This window comes from Mus musculus, chromosome 9 (genome assembly GCF_000001635.26).
Source record: "Mus musculus strain C57BL/6J chromosome 9, GRCm38.p6 C57BL/6J".
NCBI lineage: Eukaryota > Metazoa > Chordata > Mammalia > Rodentia > Muridae > Mus > Mus musculus.
In genome coordinates this window covers 121,266,830-121,283,382 of record NC_000075.6, presented here as the reverse complement: position 1 = coordinate 121,283,382, position 16,553 = coordinate 121,266,830, and the positions used below count along the sequence as shown (strand labels likewise).

General features: G+C 50.1%; 1 protein-coding gene and 2 long non-coding RNA genes across 15 annotated transcripts in view; 2 read left to right on the top strand and 1 right to left on the bottom strand.

Moving 5' to 3' along the window:
* The window catches only part of Ulk4 (unc-51-like kinase 4), a 321,706-nt gene that overhangs the window by 2,777 nt on the left and 302,376 nt on the right, over positions 1-16,553 (top strand). For 3 of the 9 annotated variants that reach the window (XM_006512025.4, XM_017313263.2, XM_011242952.3), the window contains exons 1-2: positions 6,171-6,323; positions 10,327-10,510. In XM_006512025.4, the coding sequence (XP_006512088.1) occupies positions 10,373-10,510 (138 nt within the window). In that variant the 5' untranslated portion in view covers positions 6,171-6,323; positions 10,327-10,372. Of the gene's footprint in view, positions 1-5,694; positions 5,769-6,170; positions 6,324-10,326; positions 10,511-16,553 lie in introns of those variants that run through there. The other 6 variants (XM_030244183.1, XM_006512024.4, XM_006512026.4 and 3 more) reach the window with 3 other exon arrangements.
* On the bottom strand, positions 2,662-5,636 carry Gm34655. Of its 3 annotated transcripts, none has more exons than XR_380015.4 (3): positions 5,417-5,629; positions 4,534-4,644; positions 2,662-3,947 (listed from the first exon to the last, which is right to left on the bottom strand). It is a non-coding gene; the product is annotated as a predicted gene, 34655 (long non-coding RNA). The 3 variants fall into 3 exon arrangements; XR_380014.4 differs by having other exon boundaries at positions 2,662-4,141; positions 5,417-5,505; XR_003948091.1 differs by having other exon boundaries at positions 2,662-4,644; positions 5,417-5,636.
* On the top strand, positions 13,037-15,614 carry Gm34735. Of its 3 annotated transcripts, none has more exons than XR_871376.2 (4): positions 13,037-13,223; positions 13,370-13,515; positions 14,082-14,227; positions 14,542-15,614. It is a non-coding gene; the product is annotated as a predicted gene, 34735 (long non-coding RNA). The 3 variants fall into 3 exon arrangements; XR_871377.1 differs by lacking the exon at positions 14,542-15,614 and adding an exon at positions 14,343-14,391; XR_003948092.1 differs by lacking the exons at positions 14,082-14,227; positions 14,542-15,614 and adding an exon at positions 13,715-13,766.

The window sequence follows — 16,553 nt, the reverse complement described above, 5'->3', positions numbered from 1 at the left end:
CAAAAAAACAAAAAACAAAACAAAAAAAATTTTGAGGGGGGAGGGTATGGGGGACTTTTGGCATAGCATTTGAAATGTAAACGAAGAAAATACCTAATTAAAAAACAAACAAACAAAAAAACCCCAAAAACTGATTTGGCACGTTGAAATTTGACATGTTACTTCATACCTATATTATTAAATAAATAGATAAATAAATCAAAATAGCATGTGAAAAAAGGAAAAAAATAATAATTTGAAAGTATATTGCTTTTTAAAAATTTGGAAAAGTCTAGGAGATGTGGATGGAAAAAGAAGATAGTTCTGATTGTCTGGGGAAATACATGTTTTTAGCTGTTGGGAGTGTACAAGAAGTAATGTATTCTTGTTGCAACTAAACATACTTCAAAACACAACTGAAGGGAGAAAGGACCCATCTGGGCTCATGGTTTCAAGGTGCTGTCCACTGTGAGGGACATGGGAGAAGCTGCTCATGGCCAAGGAGGCAATGGTGGCAGGTTAGGAAGCAGATATGGGACAAGAAGTAAGGTCAGACTATAGGCCTCAAGGGCCATTCCACGTTGTTCAGCTTCCTCCAAGCTGGTGCCACTTCTCACAAGTTCTACAAGCTCCAAAAACAACGGTACTTCTGATGGCTACATGAGCCTGTGGGACACTTGACATCCAAACCATTAGAAAAAGCTAAAATAGATAGCTGCAAGAGATCCCATCAATAAAGCAGGACAAAGTCAGAGCAGACCCAGCAATGTGACAAGGCCAATCCTGCTCCCAGGGTTACAGAAAACAGAAGTCTAAACAGTATATTAGAAGACTCCTGAGGCTTGAGAGATGTTCGGAGGCTAAGAGAGCTTGTTGCTCTTCTAGAGGACTCCTTCCCAGAGCCACACCTGGCAGCTCATAATTGCCTGTAACTCCAGCTACAATGGATCTGAGGTCCTCTTCTGGCCTCCATAGGCACTGCACTCACATGTGGTATACACACACACACACACACACACACACACACACACATGAAAAGAAAGCGGCCTCAGTGTGCCTCATGTGTCTTCCCTCAGCACATGTTTCCCTTTCCCTTTTGTAGTAAAATGAAGAGACTCAGGAATCACCAATGTCTTGCAGAGATATTTGTCCTCACTGTCTCCTGGGCTGGACCTCTAGCAATGCAGGTGTGCCTCTGACCCGACAGTCTTCCTTCCCCGGCTCTGCCACACTGTGCCCTCTGACTGTCCGTCCCAGCCCAGCTGATAGGAGGCTATCCAGGCTAATTAGAGTTGATTCAGACCAAGGATGGTGACGGGATGCTAGCCAAGGTAGCCAGATGGAAAGATGTGGTGTTGATCTCTCTCTCATCTGTGGCAGCTCCACTCAGATGCCCATCCAGAGGGAATAAAATCATAAAAACGTTTAAGACAAACACCTGTGAAATGCCAGACTGAAGCCATGCTTTCCCAGATCACTTAAACACTGATAATAGAGCTGGAGAGTTGGTTCGGCAGTTGAGAGCACTCGCTGCTCCTGCAGAGGACCCGTGCTCCACTCCCAGCCTTCACACAGCAGCTCACAGCTGCTGTAGCTCAGCTTCAGGGGGTCCAGTTCCCTTTTCTGTCCTCTCTGGATACCAGGCACTTAAAAAATGGTGAAACCATGATGTAAAACCAACGAAGAGAGATACAGAGTATGCAGAATTTAGGAGTGAAGTCAAGATATCTGAACAACCGGTCTTGATCAGCAAGCAAAACCTATAGTCATATGCACCAGGGGCCATTCCTGTCACAGCAATGGACAGGCTCTAAACACCTTAAAACGAGAGGACTCTGAGACAGTCCTGAGAATGCGGATTTGTGGCAAGCAGGAGGCTAGTCACCCTCCTTTTCATAGCAGTCAGGATTCTGTGGGCCCTTGGGTAAATCAGATAGAAACTCTTTTAGTGCAAGAAAACTCCAAGAAGTTTCACGAGATAAGTGGGTTAGGGTTCAATTCACAGAAAATACTTTTCCATGGAATTCTTTTTCTTCATTACTCCCTAACACCTGCCCAGCTCTTCCTGTGGTAAGGAGACAATCCTAGCATGGTCTGTCTAGGGAATGTGACTCATCCTTTGGTGTCCTGAGATTAACATCATCGCATTCAGCATTTTATGGGATTGCAGTCATGTAGACCAAACCTATGGCCTAATGTATGCTAGATAAACACCCTACTTCTGAGTTATATCCCTAGATATTTGATAGTTTAAAAAATATATTTTGACAGATCTCAAATATGTATGTATATATGTATGTATGTATGTATGTATGCATGTATGTATCTCAAGACTCCTACTGTGTCACACTCAATTCCGTATCACCAGCTTCAAATGTCCATTGGATGCAGTCTTCTATCTCAACAGTTCCCTCCCCGACCCTGTGCAGCAATGCTCCAGCACATACTAACTGCAGACACCAGTTTCATTCGTGGCATTTCAGTGTCTCTAGACCGTAGTAAGTCCTTTAAGGCCATGCTGTCATCACAGACCCAGGTTGAGAAGAGTCACCATGAGCTGGTAAGTGGTCACACATAATTTCCTTCTTTGCTTGTTGAGTTCATAATCTCTTTTTCAAGGCTACATGGTCAGTTTGCATTTTGCTAAAGATATGTCACCTTTATCAGATTTTCTCATTATTATTTTTTTTTTGGAAAGTGACATTTAGCAGGAAAAAAACACCCAGTAGAGCAGATTATCAGGGCTCAGAGGCTCGGAACATAATCCCAGCCCCCTGGATTGCAAGACAGAGGAGCAGAAACTGATTCGCCTGTGGGAACTAAAGGCTTTCTCTCCTCAGACTTACTTCATGCTGTCTGAGGTATTAATAACTCTCTTCAAAAAGCCTATCTCTGTAGATAATTAAAAAAAAAGAGAGAGAGACAAGGTCTTATATTGCTTAGGCGGGATCTAACTTAGGGGCTCAATCAATACTTGTCTCCTAGCTCCCCCAAATATAAGGGTATCATTGAAGATAATTTTTCTTCCTTTTTTATTATAAATATTTAAAACTAAAATTATGAACTTTCTCCTATAAGTACAAAAATAGCCCAAGGGAGAAAGAGTGATAACATGGAAATAGACTTTAATGCATATATTAAAATTTAGAGCTGTAATGAGGGAGAGAGGTAGAATCTTACTGCTAGTATAATTGCCTAATTATTCTTAGAAGTAATAAAGTTACATTCTAACTCCCTGTGTTTGCCAAACTAAATCCTAGGTGGATTAAGTAATTCAATATAGGAAGGAAACAATAATAAGTAGAAAGATACAAATCTACTATGTAAGAAGATACCCATAAGCTTGAAAAGAATTTAAAAAATAAGGTATGTTCGTTTTTATTACCACTGTGACAGATACATGAGAGAAATAATTTTTTTTTGTTTTTTTTGTTTTGTTTTGTTTTGTTTTTTGGTTTTTCAAGACAGGGTTTCTCTTTAGAGCTCTGGCTGTCCTGGAACTCTCTTTGTAGACCAGGCTGGCCTCGAACTCAGAAATCCGCCTGCCTCTGCCTCCCGAGTGCTGGAATTAAAGGCGTGCGCCACCACGCCCGACGAGAGAAATAATTTAAAGGGAGAAATTCAGGGATGGAGAGATGGCTCAGCAGTTGAGAGCACTGGCTGGTTTTCCATAGGTCCTGAGTTCAATTCTCAGCAATCACAACCATCTATAAAAGGATGTGATGCCCTCTTCTGGCATGCAGGTGTACATGCAGGCAGAACACTCATACACAAAATCAATCGAGAGAGAGAGAGAGAGAGAGAGAGAGAGAGAGAGAGAGAGAGAGAGAGAGAGAGAGACTGATTGATCATGATGCACAGTTTCAGTCTGTGGACCCACTGTTTCTGGCTCCCAGCCAGGTGGATCGGTAGAACGTGGCAGGAGGGTCTGGTGGGACAGGGCTGTTCATTTCACGGGAGCCAGAAAGCTGAGAAAGTACACAAGACAAGATACCTCACAGGCCTGCCTCCAAAGACCCACTTACCTCAGCCAGTCCCCACTTTCATAACTACTTCTCAAAGCTAGAACAACTGTCCTGGTACACGTGGTTAAATCGAGGAGGATCACCAGCTGCAGAGAAAGCCTTCACCATGAGTCTATGGGGACACTTTTTATCCTACTCTGTAACACAGAAATGAGGTAAAATGTCGATGTCACCTACCATGAAGGAATTTATCCTCAGACACAAAAACAGAAACAGAGATGCTTGCCAAGTCTGATGTGCAATATAGTGTTCCTTAGATTAGGTGGCTCAGCTGGTAAGGTGCTCACCACAGGGGCTTGAGGACCTGAGTTCAAGCCCTAGCAACCACCTAAAACCTAAGTGTGATGGTGCATGCTCATTACTCTAGGGCTGGGATGGTGGGGACCAGTGGATCCCTGGGACTTGGAGGTCAGTCAGCCTGCCTTAACCAGCCATTCCCAGGTGCCAGTGAGAGACCTTGTGTCAAAAATAAAACCAAGGAACAGCTCTAGAGGACAACACCCAAGGCTCACATCTGGCATTTACTCACATGCTCTCACAAACACAACGGCCTTCTAAGTCAGACAAATGCCATCTCCAACTGCTGAGTTGCAGGCCAAGGATCGTCACAGCAGGTCCAGTTGACTATTGGCATTCCGTCCTAGGAGAGGACAGGAGGGTCTTTGGATCTTTACTTGGGTTTCCGACCGCTCCTCCCAGCCATTTATATTTTCTCCTAATTACTTGTGGAGCAGGGAGTATTGGAGAGGTCCTAGATAGTCAGGCTGAAGAAGCGAGGGTGGGAGGGGAGGGCCACCCCTGTGGCTATGGGGAAGCCATCTTCCACACTGGGTGAAGACTTTTCCAGTGCTTTGGGTTTGCAGTGCTTCTGTCTGTAAGCCCTCATCCGGGCTCTGTATGTAAGCCTAACAAATTCATTGGTTCCCTCGCATGAGCTGTGGTGGAATTATACCTTGGTTTATCCTTAGAAACTTGGGGTCCGCCGGGCAGTGGTGGCGCACGCCTTTAATCCCAGCACTTGGGAGGCAGAGGCAGGCGGATTTCTGAGTTCGAGGCCAGGCTGGTCTACAAAGTGAGTTCCAGGACAGCCATGGCTACACAGAGAAACGCTGTCTCGAAAAAACAAAACAAAACAAGAAACGTAGGGTCCTATCTCCCCACCGCCACACCCCACCTAGAAAAGGAACTTTAGCCCCATCTCTAGCCCGATTCTGGTCAACTGAGTTGGGCTTTCTTCCTTCCATAGATACTGTCAGCCTGCTCTCACATCAGAATGGAAGTTGGAGGACTCCAGTTGGAGGCCAACCTGGGCTACAGCGTGAAACCCTGTTTAAGAAGGAAACACAGCAAAACAGCTAAAGCTGTGACGCTCTGGGACCAGGCAGACGTGAAAGACTTTAAGTCCCACCCACCAAGATGTGCGGCGCAGGCAGCTTGAAGGCTGGGACCACGCGATTATGCTGCCTTCCCGGTGGGATCTGATCACCACTGCACGCTCTGACTAGAGAGGCCGATCCGTCCTAACCTCGGTCCGCTGAGCCTGCAGTGACCAACGGGCTCCAGACCGAGAAGTTTCCTGAGGAGGCTCAGAGGCATCGGCGCGCAGATGGGGAGGGGACTGGCTCTAGCCACGCCAATCTCCGGCCACTTCCGGTCCATGCCTCCTAATCTCAGCCAATCAGCGCCCTGCATCGCCGGCGTCCTATTGCTGTCATGGAGACGAGGGGGCGTGTAAACGCCAAGCAGGGCCTGCAGTGGGGCTGTGTGAGTCTCGCCATCTCTCCCACCTCTTTCTAGAAAGGATGCACTGGCTTTAGAGTGCCCAAGGCCACTTAGGTGTACTCAAAGATTCTCATTTCCGGCCCCAGCCCACAGCGCCGGAAGCGCTCAACCAGGCAGCATCCGGGTCTTTTCCGGCCGTCCTTGTGTTGCCATGGAGATGGGATGGCGGCTTTCAAATACCGAGGGATGCTCGCCGGGCAAACCTGAGAACTGCCCACGATTCCGGTCTCTTTCCAGTTTCCAGTGTCCCCTTAGGCCAGCGAGATCATGTTCGAAGTGGCGTGGGGTCCTTAGTGTCGCTGGATGGGCGCGCAAACTCGCTCACTTCCGGGTTCTTCTGGGTAGCGATCAGCCAATCAAAGTCCCGCTCTTTTTCCCCCCCGCGTCTCGCAGGTTGTCATGGTGACGCAGAGGGCTCACCCACGCGTCCAGGGGAGTTGGCCAGGTCTTCGGGTGCCTCGGTTTCCTCTGTCCAAGCTGTGGCCTCGCCGTGGCAAGGCAGAGCGCGTGCAACTCGGGTCCCCCACCATCGTGCAGGTGGGTGGGCAGCTGCGGCTCCATTCCTGGTTACATCTCTGACCCGCTTCATCCTCCTCAGAGGCGCGACCACTTCCCCCAGGACAGCAACTTATCTAAAGTCTTATTTAAAAAAAAAAAAAAAAAAGTTTATTTACGTGCGTGTGCACATGTTGAGTGTTTGCGGAAGCCAGAAGATGGTGTTGGATTTCCTCGAGCTGGAGTTACAGGTAGTTGTGAGCCACCCGGAGTGGGTGCTGGGAACAGAACTCAGATCCTCTGCAAGAGCAGTATGTATTCTTAATGGCTGAGCCATCTCTCTGTCCACTGATAGTTTTGACAAGGTTTCTTGCACATGTGAGAGAGTGTGCGCGCATGCATGTGAGTGTACTGGTGGATGCTCCTGTGTGTGCAGGCAGAGAAGGGTGTTGAGTGTCTTCCTCTGGCCTGTCTGCCTTTTGCCTAGAGACAAGGTCTTTTTCCCCTGCCCGAGGCTGGTTGTTGAGACTAGACTAGCCTGCCAGTGAGCTCCTGGGGTTCTCCCGTGTAGGCCCTTCAAAGCTGGGATTACTGGGTTTCTATGTGTGTGTTGAGTATTTGAACTCAAGTCCTCAGGCTTGCAGAGTAAACACTTAACCAGGTGAACCGTCTTCTCAGCCCCATGTTCTTTTGTAACAATGACATCTTAAGCTATCATACAGTTTCAGGGCTTCACTACGACATTTTCCTATATGTCTGTCTTTGTGTTTTCCTTATGTCTGCCCCTCACTATCTTCCTCTGCTCTTCTTACCCCCTCCTGCTTGTCCTCTTTCTCATCCTCTCATAGTTGTCTTGTGGCTTCACAGGACCTACTTTTATGTCTTGATTTTGCATGAGAGGAAACATGGTGTTGTGTCGTTACTGCCTCCCGTGACCCTTTGTTCCTGCCTCTCCTCCCTTTAGGCTCATTTTTCTTCCCTGTAGTCCTCTGTTTACTCCCGTTCCTCATATATGATATATGTTTAAATCTAGGTTATATACTATTTTGTATATTCCCACTCAATTTTGCCAGAGAGAGATAATGTAGTGTTTGTCTGCCTGGCTCTGGCTTACCTCATAGCATCACCGCAATGACTTTGACTCAATTCATCTTCCTGAAAATGATGTAATTCCACTCTTCCTGACAGCTGAGTGGCGCTCTGAGAGATGCCAAGTATCCCTGTGTATGCTGCCTGAGCTGCCTTTGGATGTTCATGTGCATGTATGTGCATGTGTGTGTGTGTGTGTGTGTGTGTGTGTGTGTGTCTGTGAACACAGGAGTAGCATGACTGGACATGTAGGCGATTCTATTTGACTTTTGAGAATGCTCCATGTTGATGTCCTATGGTTTACTGTAAAACACAAGAGCCTGGCCTTTGTCTGCCTATCTGTGACTCTTTGCCCACTTCTAGGTGCAGTTTATAAACCAGAACTTCCTCCTTTCTCCTCCCTCCCTCCCTCCCTCCCTCCTTCCCTCCCTCCCTCCCTCCCTCCCTCCCTTCTCCTTCTTTTCTTTTGTCCTCCTACTCCTCCTTCTGTTTGTTTGTTTGTTTGTTTGTTGAGCCAAGATTTCTCAGTTTAGCCCTGGATGTTCCAAAACTCACTCCATAGATCAGGTTGGCTTCGAATGCAGAGATTTGTCTGCCTCTGCCTCCTGAGTGCTGGGATTACAGGTGTGCGCCACCACTGATGGACCAGAATGTTTCTTACACTACCTTCTCTGCACAAGCTTATACTACCTTCTCTGCACAAGTCTCCTTCTTTGCACATGTCCTCACCAGTGCTTCCTTGATGGCAGCTGTTCAGACTGGGATGAGTACCCGTGTTTTGAGTTTGCATTTCCCTGATGGCTGATGGTAGGAACATATTCTCACTCATTTATAAGCTGTCTGTCTTTCTGCTTTTGAGAACTATCTGTTCTTTTCCTTTTCTCATTTGTTCGCTGGTAGTTTATATTCTTGGTGCCCTTTTGAGCGTGTGTGTGTGTGTGTGTGTGTGTGTGTGTTAGACATTAATCTTCTATGAGATGCATTGATAGCAAGGACCGTCCTTCTATTCTGTGAGCTGCCTTCACTCTGACTGGTTCCTTTGCTGTGAGGAAGGGTTTCAGCTGATGTCATTTGTTAGTTCACATGGTTATACCCTGAGTTCTTTCCGGACATTACTGCTTCTGCCTGTAACTTAGAATGCTCTCCCTGAACATTCCTGGAGTTGCTGCTTCAGGTCTTTGATTTGTTTGGGGTTAAAAATTTTCACACTTTTTGTACAGGGTGAAAAATTAGGATCCATGCGTGTGCTGGCTAGTTTCATGTCAGCCCGACATGAGTTAGAGTCATTAGAGAGGAAAATGCCTCTGTAAGATTGGGAGTTACCCAGTGTGGTGCTGGGAACTGCACTTAGCTCCTCTGGAACAGCTGTTTGTGCTTTTAAAGCTCTGAGCCATCTCTTCAGGCCTGACTTGTAAGCATACAACACATTTTGCACCTCTGGATTGCAGCCAGCTTGGTCATGGTTTTAATGTATTCCTGCATTCAGTTTGTAAGTATTTTATTTAAAAATTTTGAGTCTATATCAATAAAATTGGTCTGTATGTCGTCTCTCTCTCCCTCTTTCCCCCTCCCTCTCTGTCTGTCTGTCTCTCCTCTCCACCTCTGTCAATCTCTCTCTCTCTGTTTCCCTCTCCTCCTCTCTGTCTCTCATCTGCTTTCTCTTTCTGCCATCTAGCTTCTGTCTGCATCTCTGCCCTCCTGGTGTGTGTGTGTGTGTGAGTGTGTGTGTGTGTGTGTGTGTGTGTGTGTATGAGTGTGTGTGAGTGTGTGTGTGTGTTACTTAGCTTTGGTGTCGGGTGTCCATGCTTTCTTGACTTAATTCAGTGAGTTCACAGGTGATAATATTTTATTTGCTGAAATAAATGACCCAGCAGTCTGTGCGCCATGACTGACACTGGGCAGATGTCGAGTCATCCGGATGTGGCAGCTCAAATGGAGCAAACTCCTGTTTTTCATTATGGAGTCATTTCTGGCAAGGCGTAGCCTGACCATTGGTCTATACAGCGTGGAGCAGTTGACCCGACCTGCACTGTCACGGCCACACGCACAGGCTGTTTCTTTGCTTCTCTTTGTTGTGAAGTCAAGGGCTTGCATGCTGCTCTCTCAGGCCAGGCTCTTTCCATTGTGATGGGGAGAGCAACAGAATCCTGGCACTGTGAGTCCTAGGCCAACAGCTGGCTGTGGTGAGTCCTAGGCCAGCAGGTAGTGTCACTGGAGAGGAGGGAACCTCAACTGAGAAAATGCATCCGTAAGATTAAGCTGCAGGCCAGCCTGTAGAGCATTTTCTTAATTAGTGATTGATGGGAGAGGGCCCAGTTCATCGTGGGTGGGGCCATCCCTGGGCTGGTGGTCTTGGCTTCTGTAAGATAGCAAGTCAAGGAAGCCATGGGGAATAAACTATAAGCAGCTCCTGCCCCCAGGTTCCTCCCCTGACTTCCTTCCATGATGAACAGTGATGTGGGAGTGTAAGCCAGATAAACCCTTTCCTCCTTAACTTGCTTTTGGTCATGATGTTTCATCGCAGCAATAGTGACCCTGACTAAGACACGGGGCTACATAGCAAGATGCCCTGTTTTTAAAAAAGGTGGGAGAGAGACTGGAGACATGGTTCAGTGGTTAAGAGCACTAGTTGTTCTTCCAGAGGACCTGTGTTTGGTCCCCAGCACCCACCTAGTGGCTCACCGCGGTCTGTAACTCCAGTTAGAGGGGATACGAAGCCCTCATCAGACCTCACTGGACGCCAGGCACACATATGGTGCACAGATGTAAATGCAGGCAAAACACCCATATGCATAAACTAAAAACAAACTCATCTTGTTCTCTTATTTACAAACACAGCACAGTGGCCCTCTGCGGCTGTGGTGGAGCTGAGTTTGCGGCGTTGTTTACGAGTCCTAGGTTGACTCCTGGAGCTGTTGGCTTGCATCTGTCATCCTCTTTTCCGTTTGCTCCCCAGGAGCTAGACATGCTGTTTTACCGTATATGAGCAGTCGATCCCAGATATGGAAAACTTCGTCTTGTATGAGGAGATTGGCAGAGGAAGCAGGACTGTCGTATATAAGGGGCGCCGGAAAGGAACCATCAACTTTGTAGCCATCCTTTGTACTGAGAAGTGCAAACGGCCTGAAATAACCAACTGGGTAAGTCCTGGGGGGTTCTACCCTCCTGGAGGCTGCAGGATGCCAGGTGATGGTGAACATAACCCCGAGAGTCTGGGTGCAGAGAGAAGGACAGACAGGTTAAGGCCAACTTGGGCTACATAGGATGGTGTAGAATGCTTGCCTACTGTGTGCAAGGCCCAGCATTTCATCCCCAGTACTCAAATAAATAGGTAACAAGATAACAGAGGCCTTTAGGCTTCCGTACCCACAGTCAGTGTTTTCACCCTGCAATGAGGGCCCCATCAAGGGCCGTTGCTGTCAGCCTTGAGTAATGAGCTAGCCTAGGTGGTGGTCAGCTCTTGTGGTTTTGATGCAAGGGGATCTATGATAGACATTTGTTTTAAGAGTTGGTGTATAATGGTTGGCAAGATAGCTTGGTGGGGAAGCACCTGCCACCATGGCTGACGAACCCGAGTTCCACCCCTGGAACCTCGCAGCTCGGAAAAGCTGTTCCCTGACCTCCATACACACCCTCCAGCGTGCAGCCCCCATGCACAGGCAGCGATTCCCGCAGAGGCCAGAGAACAACTTCCGGGTTCCTGGGGCTCCTGGGGACTGAGCTGAGCATCAGGCTCGGCGGTCTGCCCGCTGAGCTAACTTGCTGGCCCGGTACGTATCACGCTCTAGGACCACATTTACACTTCATTCTGCAGGGAGGCGTCCACTCTCACTGCCCATAGACTGTTCTGAGTTAACTGTGAGCCTGGAGGCTGAGAAGGAGCTGCCAGCTGTGGTGTGCATCTTCTGCAGACACAGGGTTGGGGGGACGATGACAGAAGATATCACCTGACCAGCAGGACAAGCCAGGGCTTGGAAACGCTTGCTGTGGCTTCCCAGATTGCCGGCTGTGTGAATAGAGCACAGATTACACTCTCAGCACCTGGGTCCAGCGTGGCAGAGTGGGCTGCTCACATGCCCACCACTCTGTCATTGATGGAGGTCAGCTTTGCTCGGTGGTGTCCACTCAGGTAACACAGGCTGTATTCTAGTTGCCTGCCTGCAGCCTTCCAGGCCCTTTCCCTCCTGGCCTGCAGACACTCCCTCTGCACAGTACAGATTAGCCTTGTGGGTTTTGAGTGTTGTGTAAACAGAGCCTGGATCCCTCTGTGAAGTAGAGCTCGTGTTTCAAACACTAATAGAACACATGGATTGGAGGAGAGCAGTGGTTTTGTTGGGTGTCCAGCTAGGTGGATGGCGATGCCAGTCACTGAGAGGGGAGACAGCCCAGAGATGGGCAGACCTGATTTTGGTTTCAGGGAGCCCGTTGTCCATCCAGTGGACTGTCAGGAAAGCGTGGGTGTCTGAGTCTGGTTGAGAATTACATCTAAAACAGAAATGTAAATTGGGAGCACTGTTGTACTTATCAATGTTATGTCGCAGTGAGGGACAGTTCAAGAGGCCTGGCTTTCTCCATTACAGCATGTAGAATGTATAGAGGGATAGAGCCAGCAGGGGAGAGCAGAAGACAACACTCAGCAGCAGACTGGAGAGAGGAAGTGGGCTAGCCACACTGAGAGTGGCTTCTCCACCCCTCTGAGACCAGTGAGGCAGGCACTGGGTCACTGACTACCCCTGAGTTCTTTGCTGGTGTTCTAGCTTCCACTTTGCTGCTGTTAACTACTTTTGCTGAGAGGAGACTCTTTGCACACTTATACAACTGAGGGGGACAGGCCCAAAATGCTCACAGTGAACCTAGCTATAGGCAGAAGCAGCAACCTAGAGCGGACAGCTGTGATGGGGGGTGGGGTGGGGAAGGGTTTGTCAGAGAAAGAAAGATACAGGGCAAAGAAAGAGATCAGCTGTGCTGTGCAGCTGAGAAGAGAAAGGCCAGCCGTACTGTGCAGTGAGGAGAGAGAGGTCAGCCATGCTGTGCAGCTGAGGAGAGAGGACAGCTGTACTGTGCAGTGAGGAGAGAGAGGTCAGCCATGCTGTGCAGCTGAGGAGAGAGGTCAGCTGTGCTGTGCAGTGAGGAGAGAGAGGTCAGCATTGCTGTGCAGTGAGGAGAGAGAGGTCAGCATTGCTGTGCAGCTGAGGAGAGAGTGCTGTGCAGTGAGGAGAGAGAGGTCAGCATTGCTGTGCAGCTGAGGAGAGAGTGCTGTGTAGTGAGGAGAGAGAGGTCAGCATTGCTGTGCAGTGAGGAGAGAGAGGTCAGCCATGCTGTGCAGCTGAGGAGAGAGTGCTGTGCAGTGAGGAGAGAGAGGTCAGCATTGCTGTGCAGCTGAGGAGAGAGAGGTCAGCAGTGCTGTACAGTGAGGAGAGAGAGGTCAGCATTGCTGTGCAGTGAGGAGAGAGAGGTCAGCCATGCTGTGCAGCTGAGGAGAGAGTGCTGTGCAGTGAGGAGAGAGAGGTCAGCATTGCTGTGCAGCTGAGGAGAGAGTGCTGTGCAGTGAGGAGAGAGAGGTCAGCAGTGCTGTACAGTGAGGAGAGAGAGGTCAGCATTGCTGTGCAGTGAGGAGAGAGAGGTCAGCCATGCTGTGCAGCTGAGGAGAGAGTGCTGTGCAGTGAGGAGAGAGAGGTCAGCAATGCTGTGCAGTGAGGAGAGAGAGGTCAGCATTGCTGTGCAGTGAGGAGAGAGAGGTCAGCCATGCTGTGCAGCTGAGGAGAGAGGTCAGCTGTGCTGTGCAGCTGAGGAGAGAGAAGTCAGCCATGCTGTGCAGCTGAGGAGAGAGTGCTGTGCAGTGAGGAGAGAGAGGTCAGCAGTGCTGTGCAGTGAGGAGAGAGAGGTCAGCCATGCTGTGCAGCTGAGGAGAGAGTGCTGTGCAGTGAGGAGAGAGAGGTCAGCAATGCTGTGCAGTGAGGAGAGAGAGGTCAGCATTGCTGTGCAGTGAGGAGAGAGAGGTCAGCATTGCTGTGCAGTGAGGAGAGAGAGGTCAGCCATGCTGTGCAGCTGAGGAGAGAGGTCAGCTGTGCTGTGCAGCTGAGGAGAGAGAAGTCAGCCATGCTGTGCAGCTGAGGAGAGAGTGCTGTGCAGTGAGGAGAGAGAGGTCAGCATTGCTGTGCAGTGAGGAGAGAGAGGTCAGCATTGCTGTGCAGTGAGGAGAGAGAGGTCAGCCATGCTGTGCAGCTGAGGAGAGAGTGCTGTGCAGTGAGGAGAGAGAGGTCAGCATTGCTGTGCAGTGAGGAGAGAGAGGTCAGCCATGCTGTGCAGCTGAGGAGAGAGTGCTGTGCAGTGAGGAGAGAGAGGTCAGCATTGCTGTGCAGCTGAGGAGAGAGTGCTGTGCAGTGAGGAGAGAGAGGTCAGCAGTGCTGTACAGTGAGGAGAGAGAGGTCAGCATTGCTGTGCAGTGAGGAGAGAGAGGTCAGCCATGCTGTGCAGCTGAGGAGAGAGTGCTGTGCAGTGAGGAGAGAGAGGTCAGCATTGCTGTGCAGCTGAGGAGAGAGTGCTGTGCAGTGAGGAGAGAGAGGTCAGCAGTGCTGTACAGTGAGGAGAGAGAGGTCAGCATTGCTGTGCAGTGAGGAGAGAGAGGTCAGCCATGCTGTGCAGCTGAGGAGAGAGTGCTGTGCAGTGAGGAGAGAGAGGTCAGCAATGCTGTGCAGTGAGGAGAGAGAGGTCAGCATTGCTGTGCAGTGAGGAGAGAGAGGTCAGCCATGCTGTGCAGCTGAGGAGAGAGGTCAGCTGTGCTGTGCAGCTGCGGAGAGAGAAGTCAGCCATGCTGTGCAGCTGAGGAGAGAGTGCTGTGCAGTGAGGAGAGAGAGGTCAGCAGTGCTGTACAGTGAGGAGAGAGAGGTCAGCATTGCTGTGCAGTGAGGAGAGAGAGGTCAGCCATGCTGTGCAGCTGAGGAGAGAGTGCTGTGCAGTGAGGAGAGAGAGGTCAGCATTGCTGTGCAGCTGAGGAGAGAGTGCTGTGCAGTGAGGAGAGAGAGGTCAGCAGTGCTGTACAGTGAGGAGAGAGAGGTCAGCATTGCTGTGCAGTGAGGAGAGAGAGGTCAGCCATGCTGTGCAGCTGAGGAGAGAGTGCTGTGCAGTGAGGAGAGAGAGGTCAGCAATGCTGTGCAGTGAGGAGAGAGAGGTCAGCATTGCTGTGCAGTGAGGAGAGAGAGGTCAGCCATGCTGTGCAGCTGAGGAGAGAGGTCAGCTGTGCTGTGCAGCTGAGGAGAGAGAAGTCAGCCATGCTGTGCAGCTGAGGAGAGAGTGCTGTGCAGTGAGGAGAGAGAGGTCAGCAGTGCTGTGCAGTGAGGAGAGAGAGGTCAGCATTGCTGTGCAGTGAGGAGAGAGAGGTCAGCCATGCTGTGCAGCTAAGGAGAGAGGTCAGCAATGCTGTGCAGCTGAGGAGGTAAAGGTTGAGGACTTAGGGATGGATGGAGAGGTGACCAACCAATGGCCTCCAAGGTGAGACTTCAGTGGAGACAAAAACTGGAGCTGGGTGTTCACAGAGGAGAAGGTAGACGCCGCTCCAGCTTTCTGCCGTGTGAGGAGGGAACAAAGGGAGGGTGGTGGCTTCGTGAGCATCTGAGGTTAGGATATTACCTCAGGCGGAGTGTTTATTCTTGTCCTGTGGAAGGGTCCAACCTGTGTAAGCTGGTCACCATCAGCTCCATCGTCCTTCTTGCCTGGCTGTGCTCCAGGCCCTTTTGGAGCCTCTTCAGCTTCACCTGCCCTGGCAGTTTACTGGGAGTGGAGGAGGAAGAGGTCTGCTGGGGGTGACCTGGTTTCTTGACTGAAAGCCCTTTGGAAGTTCCCTAGGAAATGTCTGCCAGTGACGTTCCGTAACACTGCTGGTATCTACAGAAGTGGAGTGCGGGGCTGTGGGTGTGGGGGAAAAAGGGGAGTGGGAGAGAACCCACATTCCACCAGAGTTCCTGTGCTCTGGGCAGGTGGACTCGGGAGGAGTGTGCACACTTTCCACGTGGCCCCGGGTGGGCATCAGGCTGTGTTAAGCCACTGACCCCACACGGTGGGTGGTGGACAAAGGGCAGTCCCAGGTACCAGGTTCTCAATCTCCAGCATCCCATGCTGGATACTGCGGGGGAGCTGAGAGCAGAATAGGGGCCCTGGGGTGGCACTTGGCCCCAGGGAGGAAAAGAAGAGAGGGCAGGGAGAAAGGAGGGAAGGTAGAAAGAGAGAGGCTGGCCACGGCCACGTGGAGAGAGGCAGGAAGAGAGAGAGAGAAAGAGGGCTAGAGAGTAAGAAAGGTAAAAGCTTAAAAAGAGAGAGTGGTGGGGCCAAGCAGCCCCTCTTATAGTGGGCTGGGCTATCTTGCTGTTGCCAGGTAACCTTGGGGAGGAGCACACCTGGCTACAGTCAGGTAACTGTGGGGAGGAGTCTAGCAGAATGCCAGGCTCTTGGGACATTGTCTGCGAGACTGATAGCCACAGACCTTCCCTGTGGGGGCTGTGGGGGTGGTAACTTCGACAGGAGCCAGGGGTCCAGGAGACATGATCGAACACATTCTGTCCTAAGTAGAAATTACCACCCACCGGGTCCCACCTGGGTTCAAGACCTAAGCTTGACTGGAGCCCAGGCTGTCAGTGCATAGCGCATTGCCCCACAGTGGAGGAAATGGTTTCTGGCTAGGCATGAGGCTGCTTTAGGTGTTGGGTCAGCCACCAGGAGCCTTTTGGCAGGGACTGACGAGCAACTCTACAGGGATAGATGATAGAGGTGGGTGGGGAGTACCGATAGCTGAGGCAGGTGGGGCTGGGGTGGTCTGTCCTGGGTGGCCAAGCCGAGGCTAGACCCACCACAGCTCTCAGTCGGCTGGGCAGTCATGGACAGAGGGTGGGAGGGGAGGGATATCCAGCGCACCTTTTGGGCTTTGTGTTTGGTTCTTTTCTTATTTCACCATGCATACAAAATACCAGTTTTGTATGTGAGCTATGAGACTGGTGACTGTAGAGCAGACCCTGTGCCCGAGTGTCCTTAGGGCTGGGGAGGCTGAGCCATGTTTGTGGGTGAGGTGCATACACCAAGTACATCTTCAGGTTATGGCGTTCTCAACCTCCATCAGATATACTGGGACTCAAGGCCATCACAGCACCACAGGACACCCGTGGTTCCTCGGTAGCAGTGGACATTTTGATG